Genomic DNA, 16,192 nt, shown 5'->3' on the forward strand with positions numbered 1-16,192 from the left:
AGAATAGGAAAAATAAGTTAAATTACAACTTCCATGTTCACTGGCTCTATAGCGCCCCCTAGAAATTCCACATTTTTGATTTTTGGCCCCGCCTCCCAGTCACATACAAGCAGGTAGAGGGCCAATATTTTACAGATATGTTTGTCACTATAGCCTCTATCAAAATATGTGCCATATGTTGACATTCCATGAAAAAAAAGGTGTTACGCCTACCAAGCTGTAAATGGCTCCTTCGCTTCTTTTAATGGTACCTTTTTAGGATGGCTGTGGGCTAAGCATCGACAGAGCATGAAAATTTGGTGTAATAATTTTTTTTTTTGCAGATCATGTATTTCTGCATCAAGACAAGTCAAAATAAGAATGTTTTGATGTTTTTTGACCAATTTATTGACTTTTAAGCATTAAAAGTCACAACCGTTGGATGCCAAAATTACACATGGCAAGCATTTCCCTTTCCCCACAGTGGCTACTATTAGTCAAATGCCTGAAAAATGGTTAATATAATTTCAGCACATATCCATTTGTCAATTCAAGTACATATTGGGATGTATAAGTGGGTAATAAATGATTTATTAACTTAAAATTACCAACCGTCATAGCCGTTTCCTACCAAAATTATGCATTTCCAAGCATCCCAGTTTGCCCTACAATGGCTACATTGACTCAAATACCTGAAAATTGGTTTATTTCACCACAGCACACATGGCTTTGTCAATCCAAGCACATATGGGGATGTTTAAGTGGGTTTTCAATCATTTATTTACTTATAAGTATCAAAAGTCTTAGTCGCTTGCTGGCACAATTATGTATTTCCAAGCAATTCAGGATGCCCCACGCATGGCTATTGAATCAAGCGTCTAAATCTTGGATTATTTCCTATCAACTTGCCAATTCAAGTGCATATGTGGATGTTAAAGAGAGTTTTAAGGATGTATGGACATAAAAGTAGGCTACCAAAAGTCATAGCTTGCTGCCAAAATAAGCATATACGTTCCCCCCAGTGGCTACATTGAGTCAAATCATGCTGGATTATTTCTGCAAGGCGTATGTTCACCTATCAATTAAACTAAAATGTGGATATTCAAGTGGGTTTTGAATTAGGCTATGTAAGTTATGTGTGTAGGCAAAACATACCTATTTTTACAGAAAAAAAAAAACGAACTGGCAGCATATCCAAAACGGTCTCAGATTTGACATTGCAAAACTGTTTTTTATTTTTATTTTAGAATGGCACACATCTGGCCTATAAGCACAACTGTACTAATACTACTGCTGCCCATTAACAGATGTTAGGAGACCTTTTTAATGAATACTTACCACCGTCATGAAATTCAAAGTAGGCTATTTGTTATGACCGCCATTTTGAATGTCCAGAAATAGAATTTTTAGCTGCAAAACTTACTGTACTTTGGTCATACTATTAGATATCACTTTAGGCCTATTATTTAGTAATTAATCATGAAAAGATCTAATTTGGCAATGGGCAGCACTGTTTCAATGAGCAGCATAGTTGCAATACTCTGGCCAACATCCTACACAGCGCACCTTTAAGTAGACCTAATATGTAACGAATTGGTCATTGCCATTCTGGTAACAGCTAATTTAGGTCTACGGGGTAGTGTTTTAAAATGTTACATACACTCTTCTCCATCATCATGCATGGTAGTTCATATTGTGTTACATATGAATGAGCTGTTTCATTGGCCTGGGCCCACTCATATTCCTCTGACAACCAAATTTCATGTTCAAGTCTTGTTACAACATACATTAATGGTGTATGTGGGCCAACTGTGTAATACACATTTGAAATGATCCCATGGGCTGCATGAAATTAGGATTTTGCCCCCAGTGTTATGTACAATAAAACTGTAAACAATACGCTACACACAGAGCTGTCAAAGTCTAGCCATACCAGACGTTTATTTCACTGAACTCGCATCCCAGCATGCCCTGCACAAATGTTATTATGTCGTCTTCAAGTAGCATCAGGAAATATGAAATATCAGCACAGGCAACAGAGCAGACATAACATTTCCCCCCTCCCCAGGGGAGACCCAGGAACATCATTCATATTGTCAGAGTACATAGTCCCTGAGATGGCCTGGATGGGCCCTTGTACGGGCCGGTCGCCTCCAGGTCTGTTGCAGTAGGCGGCGGCACCTTGCGAACACGGCGGAAAATGGCGGGACCCAGCTGCTCAGTCACTTGCAGTGGGGCAGAACAGAATGACTTGAGCTTGTGGCCCCGGGTAGGCCTGCGGATCCTCAATCAGTCCAGTGGAGCAAGTGTGGGGCTTTTAACCCTGTGGGAGCGGTCAAAGCACTGTTTCACTCTGCGTTGATGAGTGGCGACCCAGCTGCTCCAGTGTCTGGTGTCGCGCACCATGCGGGGCAGATGGTAGTGGGCCAACAGGGAACTGCAGACGATCCAAAGGTAAAGGCAGTTCGGTCTAAGTTTAATGTGAAGAGACTAGCACATTCTATTAATTTAACATATACTCAACTCCAAGCTCAAACCTGATAAAGGCATATAGTATATTGACAATTCAGAATTCAAAACAAGGACCAACCAGATGTGTCAATTACGTAAACTTTGACAAAGTTTTGTATAAAAATCACCTGTCACATCGACTTGACTGGTCCCTTGAAGAAGAAATATTACAGACTGTACACAATTCAGAATCGTTGGCAGGCATCATTAATGTATCACAGCTATTCAAACCACCTGAAATAAAATATGACTTATAGTGGATCGTGTAGAATTATACTGTGAGTTTGCATACAGCCTCTGGTCATGCCATGACCAAGTGAAGACGTATGGCAGTTCTTCAGTCACTTGGTCATAATTCGGCATCCTGGGATGGGAGAGAGGAGGGACGATTTGGCATGACAGTCTGGTAGATGAAGATGTTGGCGAGTCTGGAGTTGCGGAAGCAGATACTCCTGTACCTCTACCCGGAGGGCAGCAGGCTGAACAGCTTGTATGCGTTGTGGTATACATCACTGCCAATAATCAGTCCTTCATAGGTGAAGCAGGTGGTAAATGTCTTGCTTGAGGGGAGTGGGGTCCCAGAAGCCTTGTTGTAGTCTGTGCAGCTTCCACCCCACATAGTGATGATGAATCTACGGAATTCGGTGACACACTGGAAACAACATAAAAAACAGGAGATATATATTTTAAACAAATATATACATTTTTTTAAAGCAGGAGATATATACACAGAAACATATACATAACAATCTCAAATTAAATACAGATTCAGACATTATAATGGCTTTCCACTTGTTGCTGCATTTGGGGAAATGATACATTTTTTTAGTGTACTCATCCCTCTCAACTTTCAAGCAGTTTGTGGAGACTCATCTCGTCTGAGAGAGCTCCCCTACATAACAAAGCATTCATTCCTAATCTGTAATTCATAACCCTATGCACTTACTTTATCCTGCTTACACACGATCAGTAGGTCTTCAGTTTTACAATGGTTTACTTGTATACAGCTGTCCTCTGTGTTCACCCCACACTCTGATCCACATGGATACACATTTGGATAAAGTGTCTGCTAAATGCATTGTAATGTAATATAATGTGATAAAATCACAACACCAAAACAACAACTAAACTGTACTTAAGTTAACCTTCCTCTACTTGGTGGGTTAAAAGATGTCAAGTAGACATATTCTTTTCAGCTTTACAATGTAGAGGGGTGATATTTGTGTGGAGATCTACAAACACAACTGGGAGGTTAGCATGGTCCATTCTGCAGGAGCAGCACTGAGCAATGTGTGCGGTGTGGGGGAGATAATATGGTTAGGTTGAGAAATATGGTTAACTACTTCTACTGTGATCCACCTTCATAGTACACGGACGTAAGACACTTTACCACTGACAGATATTTGGTTGTCTATTGACCCCAAGTGATGGCCTTCAAAAACATCACAGGCAGGATAATGGAGCGCAACTTGAAAAGAATATGCTTTTTCGACAGATAAAGTAAAACATACCTGCAACCAAACTGGCAGCGTGTTCACTCATCATCTCCTTAGCACATACCCGTTAGAATCTGTGAAAAGTGTAACATGCAATGAAATTAGAGTTGTCTGCCTGTATTGTGAAACTCAAACATTCTAATGACTAATCTTGCGGAGCGAGTAATTAGTGGTGTGTGTGTGGAGTCAAGTCAGTTATATTGTCATTTTCTTCATATGCACAGGTTATACAAGTAAAATGAAATTCTCACTCTATGCCATGTCAGGACATAGTCTGTAAATGTCAGTTCTGTGTATGTCTGACATTAGTGCAAGACAGGACACGTAACACTAGTAACAATAAAGTAATTAATTAATAAATAATTACAACAAGCAGCGTTGGTGCATTGTATGTTACAGAGGCCAGCAGTTCTTGGTAGTGGAGGTCTGAGGTAGTGCAGGTAAGGTGCAGGTAAGGTGCAGTCACATGGTGCGGTTCCATAGGAGCTGTCTGTGTGTGTGTATGCGTGTGCGTGTGTGTGTCCTTTCCACGAGGGACAGGATCAACAAGCCGGTATGTACAGTATGATGTCAAACGCAAACAGGTCATTTGAGTAATCTGGGTCTTCACTTTTTCCCTTGGATGCTCATCAGTGTAGGGCCTCTAAAACTTGGTCGAAGTAGACAAATACTGAGGCACTCAAGGTAACATTTTTTTCTTTTATTACTTGGCTACAATGCCTACGTGTTTCGATCCTTATGTCCCTTCCTCAGGGCATATGTAAAAATTGTAACCTTTAGGAGTTTAGTGCCTCAGCATTTTTCTACCTATGTATGATGTGGTGTATGTTGTTGCAGGGTCCAGACAGTTATTGTTGGGTAGTGTATGAATGGGATAGTGGGGTAGTGTGTTTAGAGAATGCCAAAAATCTGCACATAAGCAGTGTAGTCAGTAGATCCACATCACAAGATGAGATTCTGGGGGGTGAAATGGGATGAATTTGATATGCAAAATAGAAAGACCACAGCTGACCGACCAGTATGACAAAATGTTCAGTTTGTGTATGCTTACCTGCAAATTAGTCTCTGGAAGTAGGAGGGGGAGGGCTGGATTATCTGACGGAGGCTGGACAGGATGAATTCCATGGGAATGGTTGAAGAGGGCAGTCGGGGTGCCCGGAGTGTCATCACTACCCCTCGCTGCAGCTCCTGGATCAGCTGGGTTGTTGGCACTGCCTGGGCTGAGGAGCTGGATTTCTGTTTTTGCCATGATTGGTAGACCCTTTGAATAACTCGTTACCAGCATGATCTATGTAGGTGGGAACAAGCAAAATCCACAAAGATGGTGTGTATACAGCAGGGGTGAAAGTAGTTTTCATGTCTTACAGGTGCTATAGCCCACCCATCCCCACCCTCAACCAAACAAAATAAACATGAGCACTACAGATCTATAACTGACTCTTTCAGGTGTCTTCATAGGACACTTAAATGGCAGTGTATGTGTTTTTCCACACCTTGCTTTTTCAGATGAGGGTTTTTGTCCAGCATTAACTCTGTTCTCTTACCAGCTATGTGCTGCTGCTGTAAATGTTATACCAGTCATACACACCTGTGCGCAACGGTACACTTTCAGATGCCTAGGAGCGATGCGATGGAGATGCCTAGGGAAATGCAGACATAACATATGATGACCATATGATCACAAGACTACTACTACTACTACTACTGCAGAGGCGGTTCTTAATGTAAGCACTTGAAGCACGGCTTACCAATATAAAAGCGACAAACGCGACATCCAAATTTAAACCCTTCATCCTGTTGACGTGATTCAGCTGTCTGTGTTGTCTGCTACTGGCGGTTAGCCTAAACTGGTTAGCCTAAACAGCGACACCACAGTGGCTATCGAGAAACACTGTTTAACAGCGATGGTGAAACACGTTACTACAGCAAATGAAGCACAATTTCTAAATGACTTGGAGTCAATGGCAGAGAATCTGTTTTTTAATTGGCTTTCCGCGGATGCAACGCCCGTTTTTGAAGCACATTTTCATTGTGCTCATACCAATAGCGCACCGGAAAATATGATTGACAGATGAGTTGATGAATCATAACTCGATCTGACACCTTACATTAACATTGGATTCAGGAAGTAGAGCTCAGGCAGACGTGATGTTTACATTTTTGACTGAAGCCAGTTGATTTTATGATAATCTCGAAGACTGACAACACATTTGAACTGCAATCAAAGTTTTCAGGAAACGTCTGTGTTTTGGATGTGGACAAATCATGGAGTAGAACTTTGGGACATATCAAGAAGAAACGAATGAATAATATGCAGATAACATGAACCACACACCGTCAGTTAGTTGAAGAGAATAGCTAAACGGCAGCACAATATGCCTATCTTGATTAGCTATGATATCATATGGATTACAAACGGGAACGTGGACAATGATTTTGAAAACGTGTGGATTAAGTGAAAGTTTGGGATTTCTGCGGTCAAGACAGCATTTTAAGGTAGGCTAAGGTTATATTTGTCCGCTGTAACATGTTTGGTTGTTGATGAAGCTTGCGGTTTAGGAACGGGTTCACTCGCTCACCCATGGATGGGTTCACAATAACAGAAGGGTGCTAGTGTCTGTCTTTCCCGTAGCCTGTTTTCAAGTTAACGGCAGGCCAACACAAGTTTTTGGCAGCTCTCGTGTAGCCTACAGTGAGTGTACCCTGGTCGCAACGGCATGCCCGTGCTGACTTAATTTCTATTAGTTCTACCTAGCAGAATAAGAACCCTTTCTGGAATGATGACCGTCACTGGTGATGTGTTTTTCTGTTCAATGCATTGCTGTAAGATGCAACGCGAACATTTGGATTGTATTTTCAAGTCGTGGAGTGAAGGATGCAACGTGGTAGAATGACTTAGTAGCCTAGGGAGCTGTCTGAAGAGGTCAAAATTCACAATTTAGGAGCGTTTTTATTTTTAAAAATTCTCATCTGGGAGAGACCCCACTAGTTTGGCTTGGTTACAGAATTTGTGCTTACCAACATCACACCCCCCAAAACCGCCACTGTACTACTGTAACAAAACAACAACAAAAAACACAAATAACAGTACTAAAAACATTATGGTAAGCTTATTTAGTCACACAGCATCTCATTCATATGCAGTTAAAAAAAAACATGAAAAAATAAATAAAACAGCCCCACCCAATGAAGTTCGATATAGAGTTGGGGGAATTAGAATATGTAATGGAAATGGGCCATTTTATACAGAGAAGCATTTGAAACAAGGTAGACACAGTTTTGGCTGCAATGCTAGGTTGGGTGCCATGGTCAATAGGACTTTTTTTTTAATTACTATGACATTATACTTTAGCTGACGCTTTAGTCCAAAGCACAGAGTATTGGTTACAGTCCCTGGAGCAGTGTGGGGTTAGGTTACATGCCTTGCTCAAGGGCACCTCAGCCATGGAGCAAGATAGGGAGTGGAAAAGTGGGATTCTAACCTGCAACCCTCTGATCTGACGCCCGCCTCCTGCTCTAGGCTGCCTACTTCATGTATAGATGCAAATGTAAGTTCAAACACATTTTACCTGCATGTACAGAAAGAATGGAATTTGAACTTGAAACACCTAACCAAACCTGTAGCCTACACACACAAAATGACTGCCCATGTAGCCTACCTGGGACAGAAGCACCAGCTCAGTAGGTTAATGACAGAACCAGTCCGAAGCAGGCTACAACATATCCTGTCACCTGAAAGTTGGGGGGGGAGAGAGAGAGAGAGAGAGAGAGAGAGAGAGAGAGAGAGAGAGAGAGAGAGAGAGAGAGAGAGAGAGAGAGAGAGATTAACTTAGTGAACCTGTCAAGCAAGTGCTCTGCTCAGAATGAGATTTCAGAGTACATATCGCGCTATTTACTCTCTTTAGCAGAACTTTGGCGCATCTGACGTCGTTTTCAAAGTTCTGCTTGCTTGATGAGGCCGAGATACCGCTTGTAAAACCAAACAGTATATAATTATGGACAGAATAATTTGCCACGCGAGCAATAATGGGTAGGCTAGGCTAGGCTACACAGTAGAAGCAGCTGGCTGGTAAAACCAACTGTGACAGTCAGAAAAGTTTGGCGACTAAACCAATGATGTGACCTGGAAGACGCATTCAAATATAGCAGTTAATGCACATTCGCCTTATCAATTAAATTAACTTACCTCCAGTCCAATACGGTCCAGCTAAACCCAGTACATGGGAATGCAGTCCGTAAAATCCACAATCCAGAGAGTGGTCGCAATAAAATGACATCATTGGTGTAGTAGCAGAGGGAGGGGGTCTGGGGATTTATGAATGAAATATTTGAAACTATTCAAAACGTTGTAGGCCTAGAGGTTGTTGTGCGCAAATCACGCTCTGGACAAATTTATGTCAATGTTTACAGGGTTCGTTTTAATTCAATCAAACAGAAAAAAGACTTGCTAAAATCAAAACTTGACTTTAACAGCCCAAAAGAGCTCATTAGTTTGTGGGGACTTAACAGCATATTTATAATGAGTCGTTACGTTAAGCAACGTGAATAACGTTTTGTTTTTGTTATAAATAGGCTAACAATAAAGCCTCCTGGCCTTAAAAGATAGTGCTGGCTACTGCGCATGTGTGACATAAAAGAGAATGCGTCGTTATATCGACGCAATTTTGGTTTTGGTTTGCGTGATAAATGAGACGCAATTCATTCGAGATCACGTTGTGGAGTGATGGGAGAAAATATCAGCCTTGGTTAAATGTTGTGTCACACAAAGACCACAAGGTGGCACAAAAATGCTAGAAAACTTGCTGGAGCAATGTATGATTGAGCATGCCTACCAGTATCAGATCATGATATTGATCAACAGTTTAATTTCCTTCAGAGCACAGCCACTCTTATCTACTGAATAACTTCAGTTCTTTCTAATACGATATGCAAATCAATAGGCCAATGCTACTGAAGGAGTCTACCTTGACATCTCGCCAACGATAGGCGAATCTTATAGTACATCCCTGGTAGAGCAACGTTTCTATAGGCTACAATACACCACAAACCTTCCAAGAAGTGGGATGTGAGTGAACGACCGGGGAAGCGTCTCGAGATGGTGCTGCTGGTATGGAGCTGAGTGGCGCTAGAGATGTCCCATGGCAGCCAATCAGACCAGCTTCAGCATGAGAACGCATCACTTTTGACAGCTGCTTATGTCCACGCGCTGTCATTGTCCAACCACTCATAGCCTACACTCGACCACAGGATTAAGAGGTGTTTGCTGTTCAGCTATACACAAATGAGCTGTGCAGAGAAGGGTGACACTATAGAGAGGGATGCAGAGAAGATCCAGCCTCGTGCCACGATGTCCCCGCACTGTATAGAGAGCATACTTGCTCGGAAGAGTCCCACCAAGTTTGACAAAAGAAGAAACATCCCGGCATTGACGTATGGCACAGTACGGTGTGATGGTAGGTAATGCCTCCATATTCAACAGCGGGCCTGCATGCGCGTTATGATTTTTTTTAGATACCGGGTGTACCTTTCATTTCTATGGACGAGCAAGTAATGTGTTCTTTTTTTCTGAGCGATAAGTCGTTTGTCCTTTCCATGTGCTGTGGTTGTAAATGGGCTCGGCGTTAAATCCCGCCGTTGTAGGCTAATAGATCATCTTTCATCACCTCAGAAAGCACACTGCTTGGCAGACAACTTCAGGACGTTTATGGCCAGCCCTTGGGACATTCAGATGACCGCCAAGCGGATTTGAGTGGAATGAATGAGGGACAGGCTCTGAACAAACTTTACGAGTGTCAGAGGTCCATACGCCCCGAGTGTTACCCAGGCAACACCCAGGAGAACTCTGAACCGATGCCACTTGCGCACGGGGCGCGCGAAAAAGCGCACGGGGACCCGACATTATCACCGGTCGCCGAGCGCGCAGAGCACAACGATGAAGAACGGGAGGACTTTGTGTGCCCGTCAGCAGGCAGCGACAGCGAGGAGGGGATGCAGAAACGTAAGCAGAGGAGATACAGGACTACCTTTACGAATTACCAACTAGAGGAGTTAGAGAGAGCTTTCCAAAAAACGCACTATCCAGACGTGTTCACCAGGTAGCCTGATGATGATGATCGGAAAAGTGGAAATAATAAAAACTAATCTAATCTGGGTTGTGGTGTTGGTGGATTCATGATAACACCTACTCAAATCCGTCAGCTCACCTATCAGGACCTTAGCATATAAGCCGGCGTTCCTCATAATAACCTGCCTGCGCAATCAAGTCAATAATATATCTAGCTAACTTCTTGTGCAACCACATGCAAATCATACTTAACATCTGGCTTCATCAAAATAAATGAAAATATTTAGACATTGAGGTGAAGGAGTTAATAGGTCAAATTATAGGACATTAAAGAACCTTAGCTCAACTTGGCAGACATGGCAATGCTTTTCAGATGATGGGGAATGTCTAATCCAGGGGTTCCTTACCATGGCCAGGCCCCCTATATATTCAAGCCAAGGACCCCCTTACATGAGTCGTGATACAGTATTTTTGTGCATCCCCTTTCACGACCTAGTCTAGGTCTGTTAGTCAATGCCTCACTGGGATATGTAAAATACTAACTTAACTATAATAGTAATACCAATGGTCAGAGGTGCCAGAGATATGCCCAGAGATAGATTATTATAATGCAGTTCTTAACTAATGGGAATATTGTTAAGTTTTGTCTTATTTTGGTGTACATTAGTTATTTAATTTATTGAAATATTTTTTATTTTGCTATGCTTTTCCTGTCAACCTGCCGTGGCCCCCCTAGCACCCCCTCACGGCCCCCCATGGGTCTCCGGCCCCCACTTTGAAAACCACTGTTCTAATAAACACTAATGCAAAACAGTTAGCCTCTCATTTAGATTATTTTTTGCATAAAACATAATATTATGCAACATAATTGTACACAATATAAAGAACATTAATGATCATGCATGCATACTTTTCTGTTTGTCATAACAAGTAACCTGCCTCATATGCTCTGTTGACATATTGATGAATAAAGATGCTTTCATGATCACTAATATGCTAAGGCTTCTGTTTTTTTTTTCTTTGAGGGAGGAACTAGCAATGAGACTGGACCTCACAGAGTCACGTGTCCAGGTAAATTGTAAACTGTTGTAATTTGTAAACTACAATAAGATCTGCAATGAATAGAACTAACCTGCATTCATTAGTCATTGCAACATGGTGCCACACATTCCAAATTACCTTGTTTAACGGTCCAATTCAACCAGGTCATTGCCTTGTTCAATGGTCACTGGCTGAATGGGACAGGTTGGTAAAACCAGGTCATTCGGAAAATGTGGCACTGGATTATCACTCATGAATCCAGGTTGCCCATCACTGCGTAAGATAGGATAATTGGTTGGTTACTACAAATTTGGGCATTGGTCTTACTTTTTTATATCAGTTCAGGTATGCAAAGGCCAAAATGACCTGAACTTTTTTTAAATGCTTCACCCCCAGGTGTGGTTTCAAAACCGGCGAGCCAAGTGGAGGAAGCGGGAGAAGGCTGGTATACAGCCCCTGTCTGTCAGCTTTCCCTTCCTGGGGCCGACGCCCTCCTTCAGCCCCTTGGGTCACTACCTGGGCCGGGCCCCTTTCTCTACCCAGCTTCTTCCCCTTTTGGACACCCCGTGGACTAACAGAAGCCAGTCTTTCCCTTTCTTCGGCCAGTCCCTGGCCAACTCCATCTCATCACTCAGCTTGGGTTCTCTCTCCGGGGTAGCCATGGCCAGGCACCCCGCGCTCATGGGCCCGTCGTTTGGTCGGTAAGTACCCGAACCATGGTTTGCAATCTGTGTAACTGTTGTTACATCTTGTTGTCTTATGGGCAGCTATAGTTCTTCTGCACATCTGCATCTATCTCTATCTGCAAAATAGGAACAAATGGGGGAAACAAATATTTGTTTCAAGATGATTGACGAGCTTTAGTGGCACGCTTTTAACCCTAGTTAACCTTAACCCTAACTGCTCTGAAAGTGGAATGGCTTGCATGACCTCTTAGTAGACTATGGTTTCACTGGTATTTCTTTATATGGTAATATCACAGGCCAACAGTGGTACTCCTTCATTTGTTTACCTTTTAGTTGTATGGCAAAACACGGCAGTTGATTTATGTATATATTTCATACAGCAGCAATTTAAACATTTGTATCAAACACATTTGACAAAATACAAAGAGCGATGATGAAGAAGCAATCAATTTCCTATTTCCCTGTATCGATTCTCTCCACAGAATGTTCTCCATGGGTCTTCCCCGGCTCCCGGTGAGCACCGCCTTGAGAAGTCCGGTCCCCCCTCACGACAGCCTGTCCCTCTCTACCTCGCCCGTGCCCTCCTCCCCTGCGGAGCGCCGGGCCTCCAGCATCGCGGCGTTGCGCCTCAAAGCCAAAGAGCACTCGGCACAGCTAATGCACCAGAGCAACACGGAACCTTGCACAGGGAGACAGGAGCCATGTTGAATACGACTCACCAACCAGTGTCCATTCCCTTCTGCCCTGGGATACTTTTGTTGCAAGCAAATGGTTTGAAAGTAACTTGAGAGAAATGATAATACACTTTAGAATAGAGCTGATAAGGAGTAATACATGCCTATGTTGAAGTGATACGTGTCCAATTACTGTCCGTATAAGTGACATAAGGCCGGTGTTAAGCAAAATCAAGGGTCTACCAGGTCTGTGTTATGATTATACACAGTAAATGTTGCGGTGTTATTTCAACACTTAGAGAGTTCATTTGAGTCCACATGACGTCAAATAAACTCTCTAAGTGTTAAATGAGCACTGCAGAATTTACTGTGTATCAATGATAATGGCCATATTGGCAATTAACAAGAAATGTGTAAATAGATGCCTAACAAATGATTTATTTTTCTGATTACATGTTTTATTAGTCACTTTTACAGACAATTAGGCATGTATTAGTGGCCAACCTGAACCTTACAATAAAGTGTTACTGGAATGTTTCCCCTAAGTTACTTCGGGGGTATTGAGATAAAGCTGAGAGGGGTGGTGGTGCTGAATTGCAATTGGGGGTCGTTAGTTTATTTAATTTTTTAATACTATGGGGGGCATTGGCAGGCTTATGACAAGGTCAAGGGGGTATTGGTAGGCTTACGATGAGGTCAAGGCTGTGTTTGTTAAAAAAGGTTGAGAACCACTGCCGCAAGGTAATGACACGTTGTCTGACCAGGCATTTTGTAACATGACCAGATAATTTAAATAAATTAATTAAGTTTGGACCCCTAAATATTGCAGTGAAACACTAATCTGCACTATTTCAGGGGCATCACAGGGGAATAAATAGATCGACTGGGAGATAATGTAGCACATACACCATTCTGACAGAAATACTGTACATTTTAGCAACATGCTTACACAGTAAATTTGACAGAGTTAATTTAACACTTAGAGAGTAAGATCAACACCATGGGTGTTATATTTGACTCTGTGAGTGTTGAATTAACACCGAAATATTTGCTGTGTATGATATTGTAGATAATGTACTGTATTTCATGTTTAAGCAAACTGACTTTGGATTGAGTTGTAAAATAAATGTAATTTAAGAATTTGTAACCTATTTTGTAAGAATTTCATTCTTCTCTTCATTTACTATATGAATATAAATATCGGTGTGACAAAAAAAGACTTGCACGGAACACAACTACAAATTGTAATCAAGTCACTTCTTAAAACGACAGCACATATGCTGCCGAATATCAGATGTTTCTGTGAGATAAACAACAGACAAGATTTTGGCAGGTTCTCCAGGTACACTGGGTTGCGGCTTGTACAGCTTTATGGTGTTACAAATGTACTGAAATCCTTCTGAACTTATTTCAGATGGACTTTTACTAAATATGTGTGCGACGTGTGTGTACAGTATGCATTTGTGTGTGTGCGTGCGACGGGTGAGTGCGTGCGTGCATGCGTGCGTGTGTGTGTGTGTTTGCACTGCATTCATCCATACATACACATGACGTACGGTATGTGAGTGGTAATGTGTGTCCATAATGTACGTGGGATTGTGTGCGTGATGTATGTGGTTGGGTGTAAGTCAGTAAGACATATTGCTGCTGACAGAATGCATGGAGGCTGTGCCTCTGTTTGCAAGACTCAGATTAGCACCCCTTATTTGTGGCTCTCATCACCCACCTGTCCTGATCCCTCCACCCAGGACGTCCCACGGACAAGAGAATGTGACCATGTCAATGCACCAGTGTTAATTTTGTCAGCTTTTTTTGATTTAGTCGTAGTCTTTGTCACAATGACGAAAATCAATTTTAGTCTTAGTCATATTTTAGTCATTGCCTTCCCAATTTAGTCTTAGTCTTAGTCTAAATGACGAAAATCAATTTTAGTCTTAGTCAATTTTCGTCATTTTAGTCATTTTAGTCAACACTGTACATAATAGAACTTCTCCACACACTGCTTCTCTTTTTAACATAAATCATTCACTGGGCAGAATAAACCTTGTCTGCACACTGCTTCTCTTTTTAACATATATCACACTGTGTACAGAATAAAACTTCTTCACACACTGGTTCTCTTTTTCTCTATTTTATTTAACACCAGTGTTAATTTCGTCAGCTTTTTAAAATTTAGTCTTAGTCTTAGTCACAATGACGAAAATCAATTTTAGTCTTAGTCATATTTTAGTCATTGCCTTCCCAATTTAGTCTTAGTCTTAGTCTAGATGACGAAAATCAAAAAAGGGCATTGACGAAATATTTTAGTCATAGTCATGGTTGACGAAATTAACACTGCAATGCACTGACCTTGACAATGTCGCCATGTGAATACACCGACCTTGATGGGAACACAATGACCTTGGTAAAGGGTCTGTGAAAACAAAAACAAAATCCGCCACAAGCTTGCTGAATGATTAATTGGCAACGTCCATGGACTTAATGTAACTAGGTTTTTTAGCATTAGGGAGAGCTAGGATACCACTCAAAGATACTCTTTCCGTCTTTCAAAGTCATGATTCCTATATGCAGACTACACTACAGCTGATATCAATGATCAGGGATTAATGTTTGGCCACAGGAAGAACAGTGCTTCTGTAAAGGAGAAAACTGATGTGTTGTCAATAAACTAATCAATCAATCAATCAATCCATGAAGACATTTTAAGGAGTAGTTATAACTGATTGTTTATATGATAATGTATTTCCTGTATTAAACAAACACCACGATTCTCTCACCTCTCTCTCTGCACTCACACAACGCTACCCCACATGCTTGCACACATGGCCTAGGCTACTCTATATCTATCGCTCCTCATTTCTATCTGATCCAGGGACATGCTGGTACTATTTCAAAGACATCACAGGCATAGGCTGAGAGCGAAGACAAGGTGAAGGATATCCATTACCAGCCAAGAGACAAAACAAGCCAGGCATTCCTGCTCTCTCTCTCTCTCTCTCTCTCTCTCTCTCTCTCTCTCTCTCTCTCTCTCTCTCTCTCTCTCTCTCTCTCTCTCTCTCTCTCTCTCTCTCTGTGTGTGTGTGTGTGTGTGTGTGTGTGTGTGTGTGTGTGTGTGTGTGTGTGTGTGTGTGTGTGTGAGAGAGAGAGAGAGAGAGAGAGAGAGAGACGGGGGTTGGATAAGTCAGAGAGATGAAGATGGATGAACACATAAGTCACATTTGTGGCTGTCCACACTTTTGTATTAAAGAGCAGTTCATCCATCTTCACACATCTAAGTATTTATGTACTTTCATATATTTTTTGGAGCATAACCCAATGGCTGCATAGGTTTTATGGTCTAAATCTGTGTTTTGGTTTGCACATGTCTCTTGGATAATAGTTCTTAATAGAACACTGCAACTTTAAATGCCAGTGTAATGTGTATAATGACTATAAAGGTTTTATAGATTTGTTTCTTACTCCTTGATAATTAATCCCTTGAAGACCTGTTTTCTAAAACACTATTAAAGCCATTGAAATACAGAATTTTTCATATATATATATTTCAAGACAGCATCAGGAAAAGCAGAACTGGTTTAATGTGATCTGATATTTTAATAGCAAATTCAAACATTAAAACACTGACGGCAATATGATATTTCACAGAGAAAGAAAATAAAGCACTTCATATTTTAAGAATTCTAAAATTGGATGTACAGCGTTTTGGAAAAGAGTTCTTTACTTGTTTGTGATGGGGTTCCT

The 16,192-nt window shown here is 41.6% G+C and overlaps 1 protein-coding gene and 1 long non-coding RNA gene across 3 annotated transcripts; one reads left to right on the forward strand and one right to left on the reverse strand.

Annotated features, from left to right (window-relative positions):
• Positions 1-1,893: 1,893 nt before the first annotated feature.
• On the reverse strand, positions 1,894-7,680 carry LOC134452142 (uncharacterized). Of its 2 annotated transcripts, XR_010035383.1 has the most exons (5): positions 7,646-7,680; positions 5,575-5,626; positions 5,038-5,274; positions 4,002-4,060; positions 1,894-3,142 (listed from the first exon to the last, which is right to left on the reverse strand). It is a non-coding gene; the product is annotated as an uncharacterized LOC134452142 (long non-coding RNA). The 2 variants fall into 2 exon arrangements; XR_010035382.1 differs by lacking the exon at positions 7,646-7,680 and having other exon boundaries at positions 5,575-5,678.
• A 1,577-nt stretch (positions 7,681-9,257) lies between these two features.
• Positions 9,258-12,728, forward strand: arxb (aristaless related homeobox b). Its single transcript, XM_063202501.1, has 5 exons — positions 9,258-9,439; positions 9,655-10,081; positions 11,076-11,121; positions 11,488-11,792; positions 12,260-12,728. The coding sequence occupies exons 1-5, from the start codon at positions 9,268-9,270 to the stop codon at positions 12,483-12,485; spliced, it is 1,176 nt and encodes a 391-aa protein (XP_063058571.1). The 5' UTR covers positions 9,258-9,267; the 3' UTR covers positions 12,486-12,728.
• The last annotated feature ends 3,464 nt before the right edge of the window (positions 12,729-16,192 follow it).

The sequence above is a fragment of the Engraulis encrasicolus genome, chromosome 7 (genome assembly GCF_034702125.1).
Source record: "Engraulis encrasicolus isolate BLACKSEA-1 chromosome 7, IST_EnEncr_1.0, whole genome shotgun sequence".
Classification (NCBI taxonomy): Eukaryota; Metazoa; Chordata; class Actinopteri; order Clupeiformes; family Engraulidae; genus Engraulis; species Engraulis encrasicolus.